We start from the raw sequence: 11,247 nt of genomic DNA, 5'->3' as shown, positions 1-11,247 counted from the left end.
ACACTGGGGTATGACTTTGCCTGAGAATCTGAAGAATTACTACTTAGAATGGCTTCAGGAGCTTTTAGACGGGTTGTCTGCTAAGCAAGAACAGCTGAGTTTGACATATGCCAAAGCCAGGACAAATTTAAGAGATACAGATGGTGTATTCTATTACCCAAAGGACCTGAAAAAAGTTAAAGGTATTGGTGATACAATCGTCAGGCGATTAGAGGAAAAACTGCACAAATATTGTCAAGATAATAATATTGAACCACCACCAATAAGTGCACCTAGAACCGAATCATTGAGTGCTAGAGGTACAAAAAGAGGTTCTACCGAATTACGAGTCAATCTAACTGGTAGTGAATCCCCTCCCAAGAAAAAACAAAGAAAATATATTCCAAAGAAGAGGTCCGGTGGATATGCAATCTTGTTATCACTTTTGGAACAGAATGCCATTCATCGAGGGATTGCCAAAGAAAGAGTAATTGAGGGTGGACAAAAATATTGTGACCATAGCTTGAGTGGGAATTTTGCCACTAAGGAATATTATGGTGCGTGGTCATCAATCACTTCACTGAAAAAGCATGATCTTGTATTGGAAGAGGGGAGACCCAAATTGTATTCCCTAACGGAAGCTGGATTAGAATTGGCTAACACTCTAAAAGTAGCTGATGCCATCATTTTTCCAGATGATAAGATAAAAAATAGCAATACAAGGCTATTTGTGAATGATGCAGATTCTTCCTTAGACATGACTGTTAACTTAAGCGAATTGTTGCGACAAGACAAGAATATACAACGACAAACTGCGGCAGACCTAAATTCTTCTTTTATAGATATCACTTTTCAAAACCAAACAAATACTCCAAGTTTCAGGACTGATGATTATGCGATTAACTCTAGATACATTTTAGATCTACGAGATAAATCAACCAATTCAGTTACCAATTCGGTTAGACGAAAATTCAATGGAGTTAATTATGAAATTTGGCGAGGAGGAACATATGAGATCTATCCTATAATTGACCATCGTGAGGTGAAAGCTCAAAATAATAGGGATTTTTTCTCTAAAACTTTGGCAACAAAGGGAATAAAGAGTGATATACGGCAGCTGCCACTTGGTGATATTGTTTGGGTTGCAAAAAATATCAGAACTGGCTCAGAGTGTCTATTAAACACCATTATTGAAAGGAAAAGACTAGACGACTTGGCGTATAGTATAAGGGATAATAGATTTATGGAGCAAAAAAATAGATTAGAGAAAAGTGGTTGCACCAATAAATATTATCTCATTGAAGAATCAATTGGAAGTAGTCTCACAAACATGGCAGAAGCACTCAAGACAGCACTGTGGCTTATTTTGATTTACTACAGATTTTCTGTCATCAGGACAAGTAATGCTGACCAAACCGTTGAGCAACTTCAAGCCATTCATTCTGTTATATCACATTACTATGCAAGAAAAGATCTGTTGATTATCTATCCAAATAATCTAGTAAAACAAGACGACTACACTACAGTGCTTGAAGATTTCAAGAAAGAGTTTAGTAGTAGGACCAATATTGAATGCTGTCACACTTTTGCTTGCTATCAAGAAATGATGGGTAAAAATGAATTACGAACAGTGGGTGACATTACAATACAGATACTGCTATATATCAAGGGAATTTCTTTAGAGAAAGCCATAGCAATACAGTCCATTTTCCCAACATTGAATCATATCTTGACTGCATACAGGGATTGTAAATCTGAACAAGATGCGAAAATGCTTATGTTTCGAAAATTGGGTGAAGCTCCAGGGAATAAGAAAATTACGAAGAATTTATCAGAAAAGATCGCCGAAGTGTTTTATAGTACATAGAATTTAGACACATCAAATTTTTCAATAGTAGTTCCTGTAAATAAAATGGACATCCACTCCTGTATTCTGAAAAATTTTATTGATTTCCTCTAACGATAGCCCTTTCACCTCAGGATACCAGAAGAATGTAAAAAACCAGCAAGAGAACATTACTGTTGCAAAACCAACCATCATTGCTTCATTGCCGCATATTTTCATCAGAGACAAATAGGTCATCGAAATCAACGAATTTGACACCCAATTGGAACAAGAGATATATGAAGAGCCTAGAGATCTCAAATGTGTTGGTAAAAATTCTACGGAAGACCATGGGATTGTCCCTAATCCACTTGCGTAACCAGCAACGTAAATAATCAGAGATATAATTAGTAGAGAGGCATTATTTGTCTTGAAGCCATAACTAAATAACAATAATCCAATAATTACGATCCATAACGTCACTAATAGCACGATTCTTTTGCCGAACTTGTCAACGGTGTACAAAGCTGTTGCTGTAAATACAACATTTGTGGCTGCAACCACTATTGATGGTAGCATTGGATTGAGTACATTCAAATCTTGGAAAATAAGAGGCGCGTAATAAATGAAGGCATTAAATCCAGAAGTTTGTTGATAAACCATTAATATACATCCTATTATCAAAGCCTTCTTAGAAGTTGGGTCTAATTTCTTGTTCGATTTGAATGCTTGTGATGCGATTGACGAATATGAGCCAGATTGACGGTCAATCTGATTAGAATCTAACATTAGTCCATTAAGTTTTAAATTGACCTGTCTCCTTGTTGCCATGGGATATATCCGTTCAATTGACAGCCTTGCCCTCTCAGGATCTGAAGTTAGTGCTAACCATCTTGGTGATTCAGGAAATTTGTCCTTTGACCATATAAATAAAATAGCTGGCAATATAGCTAGAAATACGAGAAATCTCCACGAATTTGCTGTATTTATAAATGGAACGACGAATAAGTAAGCTAGAAGTTGTCCCATGGTAATACACATAGAATTTATCGTGATTGCGAGACCTCTAATTTTGGCTGGTGAGACTTCACTCAGATATAATGGCACACATTGCGAACCTATGCCAATGGCAACCCCTATAATGAATCTTCCCAACACTAGGATCCACAACCTGAAGGACAATGAAGTAACTATAGATGATGCTATGAAGATCCAGGAACAAATATGTAAAGTTTTCAGTCTACCATGGGTGTCTGCCATGGGAAATGACACGATTGAGCCAAATATAGCACCAATATTAGTAGCAGTTGTTATAACTTCCTTATGTAGGGTAGTTATTTCAGATGCATTGATGTCTTCAGGCTTCAAAACCAGCAATATACCTGTAACAATACTAGTGTGATACCCATACAACAGACTACATGTTGTCACAGCAATCAGTTTTATAATAGTCTTTGCATTAAGGGCAAGGGGCAGATTATCTATATCATCTAATGTACTCACAGAGAGACTGCTAGCAAACCGTTCTGAGCCACGTGCACGATCGATATTGTTCGTCATAGCTTACATGAGTCTTTCTATACTTCTTTGTTTATTTTTGTCGATTGATGTATCAGTTTCTCTTCTTTATATGCATCCTATATACTTTCGGAGATGCGTTTTCAACCAGCCAAGGAATCTATACTTACCTTCCAAGAAGGTTACATAGTTCAAGAGGCAACGCTAGTCGTCCCACTCCCTGGGAACGATGGCCACCACAAACTACAATTCCTCAAGCAAAACACCACAATTCATCAGGTAAGACGCTACAATTCATCACACAGAAACTCCGAGACGCAGGCTCTCTATCTTATTTCCAATCCACGCTCACGCAACCAGCCTCTAACAAGTCATAACAGTCAAGCTGTCAGTACAGATCTTGCACATTCTACGCTGTGCTTTAAGCCCTTGCATCGATACGTAAATCGAGTATCTTCATTTTCCAAGAAAAAAAAACATAAAATTAGGAGATTCTTTTAATCCATCTTGAAGTGTAGAGAAACTTGATAAGCTGATAAGACCAAGTGCTATAGAATGAGTTTCAAAGGGTTTACGAAGGCCATTTCGAGGGCCCCACAAAATTTCCGTCAGAAGTTTAAGATGGGTGAGCAGACCACCGATCCTGTTTATGAAGATGCTGAACGTCGTTTCAAAGAATTAGAAGTAGAGACCAAAAAATTGAGTGAGGAGTCCAAGAGATATTCTACTGCGGTCAACGGTATGTTGAATCATCAGATTGGGTTCGCCAAAGCCATGGAGGAAATTTTTAAGCCTATTAGTGGTAAAGTTAGTGACCCTAATGCGATGGTTCCTGAGGATAACCCCGAAGGTATAGAAGCCAGTGAACAGTATAGAGCCATTGTTGCTGAGTTGCAAGAGACTTTAAAGCCTGATCTTACTTTGATTGAAGATAAAGTTGTTCAACCATGTCAAGAGCTGTTGAAGATTATCACGTACATTAGAAAAATGGCTACTAAGAGAAATCACAAGAAACTGGATCTTGATAGACATTTGAACACATACAATAAGTATGAGAAGAAGAAGGAACCCACTGCCAAGGACGAAGAGAAAATGTACAAGGCTCAAACACAAGTGGAAATTGCACAACAAGAGTACGATTACTACAATGAAATGTTAAAAACAGAATTACCTATTTTATTCGAATTGGAAGCTCAATTTGTTCAACCTCTGTTTGTTTCATTCTATTACATGCAATTGAACATCTTCTATACCTTGTACAATAAGCTCCAAGATATGAAGATTGAATATTTTGACCTAAACAGTGATATTATCGAGGCCTTTGTTGCCAAAAGAGGTAACATTGAAGAACAAACAGATTCTTTAACCATCACACATTTCAAAGTCGGCTACTCTAAGGCCAAGTTAGAAATGACAAGAAGACGTTACGGTGCCGCTGGGACTTCACCAGGACCAACTGCCGGACAACCAGGCAGCCCATACGGTGCAACGCCAGAACAACAAGCAGGATATGGAAAAGCCTACGAGGCAGGCTACGCACAATCACCAACAATGGGACAACAACCGGGCTACCCAACGCAACAACCGGCATACGGTCAACCAGCCTACGGACAACCAGCTCTTGGGGCAACTCCCCAACAGACAGTGACGTCACCACCCCCATACGCAGCAGCGGGAGCAACAGCAGCTGCTGCTCCTGGTATGGAAACTGTCACTGCGTTGTACGAATACCAAGCCCAAGCTGCTGGAGACTTAAGTTTCCCAGCAGGTGCGGTCATCGAGATTGTACAACGCACAGCAAATGAAAACGAATGGTGGACAGGCAGGTACAACGGCCAACAAGGTGTGTTCCCTGGCAACTATGTCCAGCTCAACCAGTGAATATCCAATTGTACAGTTTCATATAAGTAGTTATAGTTCAAATCTCGATGTATCTAAGCAATTTACCTTCCTAATTAGGTAACTGAAACGACTAGAAAATTCCTCTTAAAGTAATCTTATGTCCTAATCAGGAAATACTCATCATTATACACGGAAATGGAGCGTTTACGTGAAGTATGGCTTGGACTTGTTTTTTCTTATCTTTTTAACGTTGATGAGCTTTATGAATAGATTCTTTTGACACGTTTAGATGGATGAGTTGAAAGCAGGAACCGTTAAACCTCGTACCATTTCGTCTGATTTAACTGTGGGTTGATTGATTTGCCAGATTAAGTTAGCTTTACTATACAAGGTTTTTTAAATTTCTCATTATTGCTGTGGTACTGAAGCTAAAATTAGAACAAAAAATTACGTAGACAGTTTTCATTTTTGGAGAAGAAAAGAGTTTCTGAGACTATACACTTTAGCAACCAATGCAGGCTAATTCTAAAAAAGCATCTAATAACTCGTCACCTCTGAAGGGTTCAAATATGTCACAGTTCTGGAAAAATTTCATCAATAATCCAAAGAGTATGTCCTCCGATTCTGTTGCCACGAATACCAAGCAAACTGGATCCAGCAATGGATTATCTCCCATAAAAAGACCTCCATTATCTAGAAAACCATTTTCTTTCCAAAATGACAAGGAACAAACTCAAGTACCAGGAAAACTCAGTACGGCAGATTATAAGAACTATAGAGATATGTTTTTATCAAATAGACACGATTTCACTGGAAGAATATTTGGTGTATCACTATCTGAGTCATTATCGGTGGCAAGTGCCGAGGTTATTGTACAAAGTGAATTGGTCAGTTTTGGCCGCATCCCTATTATCGTAGCCAAATGTGGTGCATATTTGAAAGCTCACGCTTTAAAGACGTCTGGAATATTCCGTATTGCAGGTAATAACAAACGCGTCAAAGAGTTACAATACATTTTCTCCACCCCTCCAGATTATGGCACAAAATTTAACGATTGGGAATCATATAGTGTTCATGACGTTGCTTCCCTATTGAGAAGATTTCTGAATAATTTAAAAGAACCTTTAATCTCCCTAGACTTATATGAAGATTTTAGAAACCCTTTGAGAGAAAGACCAAGAATTTTAAAACATATGTTGAGTCATAGTGTATCACATCCAAATGCTAATAAAGAAAACAGTCTGTCCTCAAATCCAGAATTACAATTACGACAAGAGGACAAAGGTAATGATGGTGATAATGAAAAGGAACTTAATGACAACGAAAATGATGAAGAGTTAAAAAAAAGAAGATTACGTCACAAGAAGAGATTATCCCGTGATATTAGGTCCTGTATAAAAGAATATGAGACATTATTTCTAAAGTTATCGAACGATTCAAAACAATTAACCATATATCTTCTAGATTTACTAAGTTTGTTCGCTAGACAATCGCAATTCAATTTAATGTCTGGAAGGAACTTAGCTGCCATCTTTCAACCGTCAGTCTTGTCACACCCACAACACGACATGGACCCCAAAGAATACGAACTATCTAGATTTGTGGTGGAATTCTTAATTGAATATTCTTACAAATTATTACCACATCTTTTAAAATTAGCAAAAGACGAACAAAAACAGTTGAAAAATACCGAAAGAGAACCCCTCAAAACACCGGTGACAACACCAACAGATTCAGCACCAAAAGCAATTGATATTCCAAATAAAAATAAACTCACCCCATCAAAATATTCAACACCTATGTCACCTTCTAACTCATTGTTAAAGGGCGTATCACATGGAAAATCACAGATAAGTACAACGGGATTAAAAGCTCCAAATAGGTCCAGACCGCACTCCAAGTCAATAGGTTCTGTTCCAACTCCACCTGATGTAATAACAAGCAACAAACGGAGAATAAGCTTATTTCCATGGCTGCACAAACCTGATATATTAAGTGACACTGGAGATCTAACTGCAACTGAAAATGAAGGTGATGATATTTATGACGATGAAAACGTGAACGAAGTCAGTAGACAGTCTCCAATAAGTATACCGTCTATGTCAGGCTCTTTACCCAAGTCTCAGAGTAACTATCTCAATGTACCAAAGATATATAGGTCAACGAGCGGCGGCGGCACACCTCCTTCCGTAAATAATACCACAAATCAAAGACCAATGTCAATGGTACTAAATAATCACTCAATGGATGAGATCGACAATGCATTGTCATCGGATAATAATGAAGAAGGACGTACTGCAAGGAGTAAAAAAAGAGAATCATGGTTTCAAAGATTAACATCACGTTCCCGTTCTGGCTCTATCAGTAGGTCGTGAATTTTTGTACACGCAACGAATTTTCAATACTAACATCTTCATTTTCGATGTTATAAACCACTTATTCTCGTGAATTTCATGTGCAATTATGACATCTTAAGGAATATATACGGACTATTTCAAAACTATTATTTCATTATATCATTGTACAAGTATACATGTAGTTTTTTTATGTAATATTTAAATTATAACGCTATTTAATCCAGTTCAATGACATCTTCCACTTCACTTTTTGTTTTCTTGGCGGCTTGCTCATCTTCAAGTTCTATTTTCCTTTTCTTAGTAGATGGTTCTTCCTCATCTAAGACTATAATATTTTCTTCTGTCAAATTTTTCTCGACTGATAACTCTTCTTCCTCTTCAGCTGTTGCTTCTTCGCTCGTTATGGCCTTGACTAAAGGAATTTCAAGTTCTGGTAGTCTGATGTCTAATCCAGTGGGCAAGGTTTCAGTAATATCTAAATATAGTTCCAATGGTTTGTGACATAAACCATTCTCATCCTCATCTTCATCGGTAAACATTATCACCGTACCATCAGTTAAATTGATATCGTTTAAGGTTTTATTTAAAAGGTCATCAAAATCGAAATCTGCCAATAGTCTTTGGTTCTTTGTATCGAGCACCGAAATTTCGTCAGTATATTCATATTTATCTTTTATTAAATCAACCAAATTTTGCAAAGTTAAAGAGGCATATTTTGTAGAGCTAACTGAAACAACACCGCGCACTACCTTGGAACAAACCGGACAATTGCAACTCGAGGGGGCTAATTTTGGATTAGAGAGGTATCTATTTGTTGATAGGTTACTTGCCTTCGCGGTAAATGCCATATTCAAGTCCGTTGGGCTCTTGATTGGAGCATACTTCAAGAGATTCAAAACACGTAAAGAAATAAGAGATGAAAGCCCAGCGACGATGGCATTAGTCGTTGCAATAGCGGGGATAATGTTACCTGCAATTTGTTTTATGTCAAATACAGATTTGATTGGAATATTGAAAATGTGTGATCTGATATTCGCTGTGGTTGCGACGAACTCTAAAGTATCTTGATCATCCTTATCAAATTCGATATGATTTTGCTCTTTAGGCATACGCTTCATAAGTTTCTTGGTTACATGAACTAACTGTTGAACTTGGTCATTAATTGTCCAAATTTCGCTCAAGTTAAGCTTCTTGCTTGGCTCATCTGAAACATTTTGAATGTTTGTAATGTCTAACGGAGTTGGTTCTGTTCTAGTTTTCCATAAATTCTCAATTAATAACAATTTATTAATATCATGAACGAACAGTTTCTCAATAATTTCATGAATACGATTTTCTTGTTGAGACACAACTATATTTTGCAACTCTTGCAATTCGTTTGTTTCTTGTCTAATACGATTAATTTCATCCAAATCCGTAGTACCCCAATCTTTGTTTTCTTCCTCATCTTCTTCATTCAAATTTGGATTCGTTTCTGCATTAAATAGTTGATTGAAAAGAAAATTCTTTGCCCATACAATACAATGAATTGGTTGAGATGGAGTGGATCTAATAGTACATACTGGGAATGTCTTTGGTGTTTCTTTCTTCGTACAATCGAAACATTCAGTTTTACCCGGGATAATGGGTTGAATATATCCATCGAAACCTGCAGTACCAGATTCGAGCAATGGAGTACTTAAAAACTGCGACATCTTGTTCACGTAACGTCTAGCGGCCAAATTATCCAATGCATTAAAGATGACATCAAATTGGCCGAACCAATGCAATGGGAACTGAGTACTGTCCATAATATTCCCTTGATAGGGCACTAATTTTGAGTTATTGAAATGTTGGACGGCTTTCACAGCAGTGGTTGACTTCGGTTGTTTAATATCACGCTGTCTGAACAGAAACTGTCTGTTTAAGTTGGATAAGTCGATTGTATCCAGATCAACGATATGTATCTCACCAAATTCCATCAATATTAAATCTTTCAATAATTCTGAACCTATCCCACCTGCTCCTACTAGAAGACACTTTGTGGACCGCAATTTTTCGTAGCTGTCATTCCCAACAATCCTGACAATATTCGATTGCCTAGCCATATTCGAGATAAGTTATCCTAAGACCTTAAAGTAGTGTAGTAAGTGAAATTTTTCACTGCACCAAAAATTATTTTTCTTTTTCAGTTAGTACTGCTCTCTGATATTGAACATAAAGCTAAGCAAACTTGGGAAAATATGCGACTAAAACGGTTCAATGTGCCCGACAGTTTGATAGACTGCACTAATATTCGCAGATGCTGTGAATATTACTGGTGATAGTAGTGACCAAATTCTGTAAAAAAATGTATGCGCAAGCCGGGAATCGAACCCGGGCCCCCACCTTGGGAAGGAGGGATTCTAACCACTGAACTACTTGCGCGAGAGTTGTTTCAACCTATAAATATTCTTCAGCTGACCGGGTACTGTCCGAACAGAACATACACAATCCTATCCAGAGGGATGTTATTGCTTTCTATCTGAGAGTACAACAACAGTTCACTCCCTCTATATAGTGGTTTACTTCATCCAATATCCCAGAAGATTAGATATCAACTGCGATTATCAATCATCCATTTGAGCTTTTGAATGGAAAAAAAACAAAAACAGTGTTTTTTTTGCACCAGAAGAACATTTAGCAAGACATACGTACATTGACCTGTCCTGTTGTGAGTGTCACCAATAATGGATAAACACAAGTACAGAGTAGAGATTCAACAAATGATGTTTGTGTCGGGGGAAACAAACGATCCCCCGGTAGAAACAACATCATTGATTGAAGATATAGTCAGAGGTCAAGTAGTGGAAATTCTCTTGCAAGCGAACAAAACGGCTCACTCTCGTGGGAGTAGAAGTATTTTACCAGAAGATGTTATTTTTCTAATCAGACACGATAAAGCCAAGGTTAATAGACTGAGAACGTATTTATCATGGAAAGATTTACGTAAAAATGCCAAAGATCAGGATCCTGCTGCCGCTGCAGGTGCCTCTGGTGGTCCAGGAACTGCAGCAGGTGATGATGATGATCTTAAAAAAGGTGCAGGGGATAAGGATGAGAAAGAGAGTGGTGTTATGAAAGTTAAGAAATCACAGATAAAACTTCCCTGGGAACTACAGTTTATGTTTAATGAACAGCCACTAGAAAATAATGATGATGAGAACGATCTTGATGAAGATGAAAGGGAAGCAAATATTGCTACCTTGAAAAGATTGAAAATGGCTGATGATAGAACAAAGAATATGACTAAAGAAGAATATGTACATTGGTCAGATTGTCGACAGGCTAGTTTCACATTCAGGAAAAGTAAAAGATTCAAAGACTGGTCCGGTATATCTCAACTAACCGAGGGGAAGCCACATGATGATGTTATTGATATTCTTGGGTTTTTAACTTTTGAAATTGTATGTGCTTTGACGGAGACTGCATTAAGGCTCAAAGAAAGAGAGCAACTCTTACAAAGTGAGAAGAGTAAGTCAAAACAATCCATGTACCAGGATCTAGATTTCCAAGTCACAACTTTAACGCGAAAGAAAAGATTATTTGATGGGCCAGATAACGAAATTAATCCATTGAAAGCGAAACATATTGAGGAAGCATGGCGTTCCTTACAGTCGGTAGATAAGAAGCATAGAGCTCTTACGAATTTCAGAGGCAGTAAATTGTCTTCAAGACCGACAATTCTATAGTTAACTTGTTTTAATT

General features: G+C 37.6%; 6 protein-coding genes and 1 non-coding gene across 7 annotated transcripts; 4 read left to right on the top strand and 3 right to left on the bottom strand.

Moving 5' to 3' along the window:
- Nucleotides 1–10: 10 nt before the first annotated feature.
- On the top strand, nt 11–1,846 carry MUS81 (Mus81p; the record flags this gene model as incomplete). Its single annotated transcript, XM_003957603.1, has 1 exon — nt 11–1,846. The coding sequence occupies one exon, from the start codon at nt 11–13 to the stop codon at nt 1,844–1,846; it is 1,836 nt and encodes a 611-aa protein (XP_003957652.1).
- A 21-nt stretch (nt 1,847–1,867) lies between these two features.
- On the bottom strand, nt 1,868–3,364 carry CIN10 (Cin10p; the record flags this gene model as incomplete). The annotated part of the gene is made up of 1 exon (XM_003957602.1): nt 1,868–3,364. One exon carries the CDS (start codon nt 3,362–3,364, stop codon nt 1,868–1,870), a length of 1,497 nt encoding a protein of 498 aa, XP_003957651.1.
- Nucleotides 3,365–3,877: 513 nt separating this feature from the next.
- Nucleotides 3,878–5,203, top strand: RVS167 (amphiphysin; the record flags this gene model as incomplete). Its single annotated transcript, XM_003957601.1, has 1 exon — nt 3,878–5,203. One exon carries the CDS (start codon nt 3,878–3,880, stop codon nt 5,201–5,203), a length of 1,326 nt encoding a protein of 441 aa, XP_003957650.1.
- Nucleotides 5,204–5,676: 473 nt separating this feature from the next.
- On the top strand, nt 5,677–7,539 carry SAC7 (GTPase-activating protein SAC7; the record flags this gene model as incomplete). The annotated part of the gene is made up of 1 exon (XM_003957600.1): nt 5,677–7,539. The coding sequence occupies one exon, from the start codon at nt 5,677–5,679 to the stop codon at nt 7,537–7,539; it is 1,863 nt and encodes a 620-aa protein (XP_003957649.1).
- A 197-nt stretch (nt 7,540–7,736) lies between these two features.
- UBA2 (E1 ubiquitin-activating protein UBA2) lies at nt 7,737–9,608 on the bottom strand (the record flags this gene model as incomplete). Its single annotated transcript, XM_003957599.1, has 1 exon — nt 7,737–9,608. One exon carries the CDS (start codon nt 9,606–9,608, stop codon nt 7,737–7,739), a length of 1,872 nt encoding a protein of 623 aa, XP_003957648.1.
- A 247-nt stretch (nt 9,609–9,855) lies between these two features.
- On the bottom strand, nt 9,856–9,927 carry KAFR0Etrna8G. Its single transcript has one exon. It is a non-coding gene; the product is annotated as a tRNA-Gly (tRNA).
- A 338-nt stretch (nt 9,928–10,265) lies between these two features.
- SPT3 (transcriptional regulator SPT3) lies at nt 10,266–11,231 on the top strand (the record flags this gene model as incomplete). The annotated part of the gene is made up of 1 exon (XM_003957598.1): nt 10,266–11,231. The coding sequence occupies one exon, from the start codon at nt 10,266–10,268 to the stop codon at nt 11,229–11,231; it is 966 nt and encodes a 321-aa protein (XP_003957647.1).
- Nucleotides 11,232–11,247: the final 16 nt, after the last annotated feature.

This window comes from Kazachstania africana, chromosome 5 (genome assembly GCF_000304475.1).
Source record: "Kazachstania africana CBS 2517 chromosome 5, complete genome".
In the NCBI taxonomy this organism is placed as follows: domain Eukaryota; kingdom Fungi; phylum Ascomycota; class Saccharomycetes; order Saccharomycetales; family Saccharomycetaceae; genus Kazachstania; species Kazachstania africana.
This window is presented reverse-complemented; position numbering and strand designations above follow the sequence as displayed.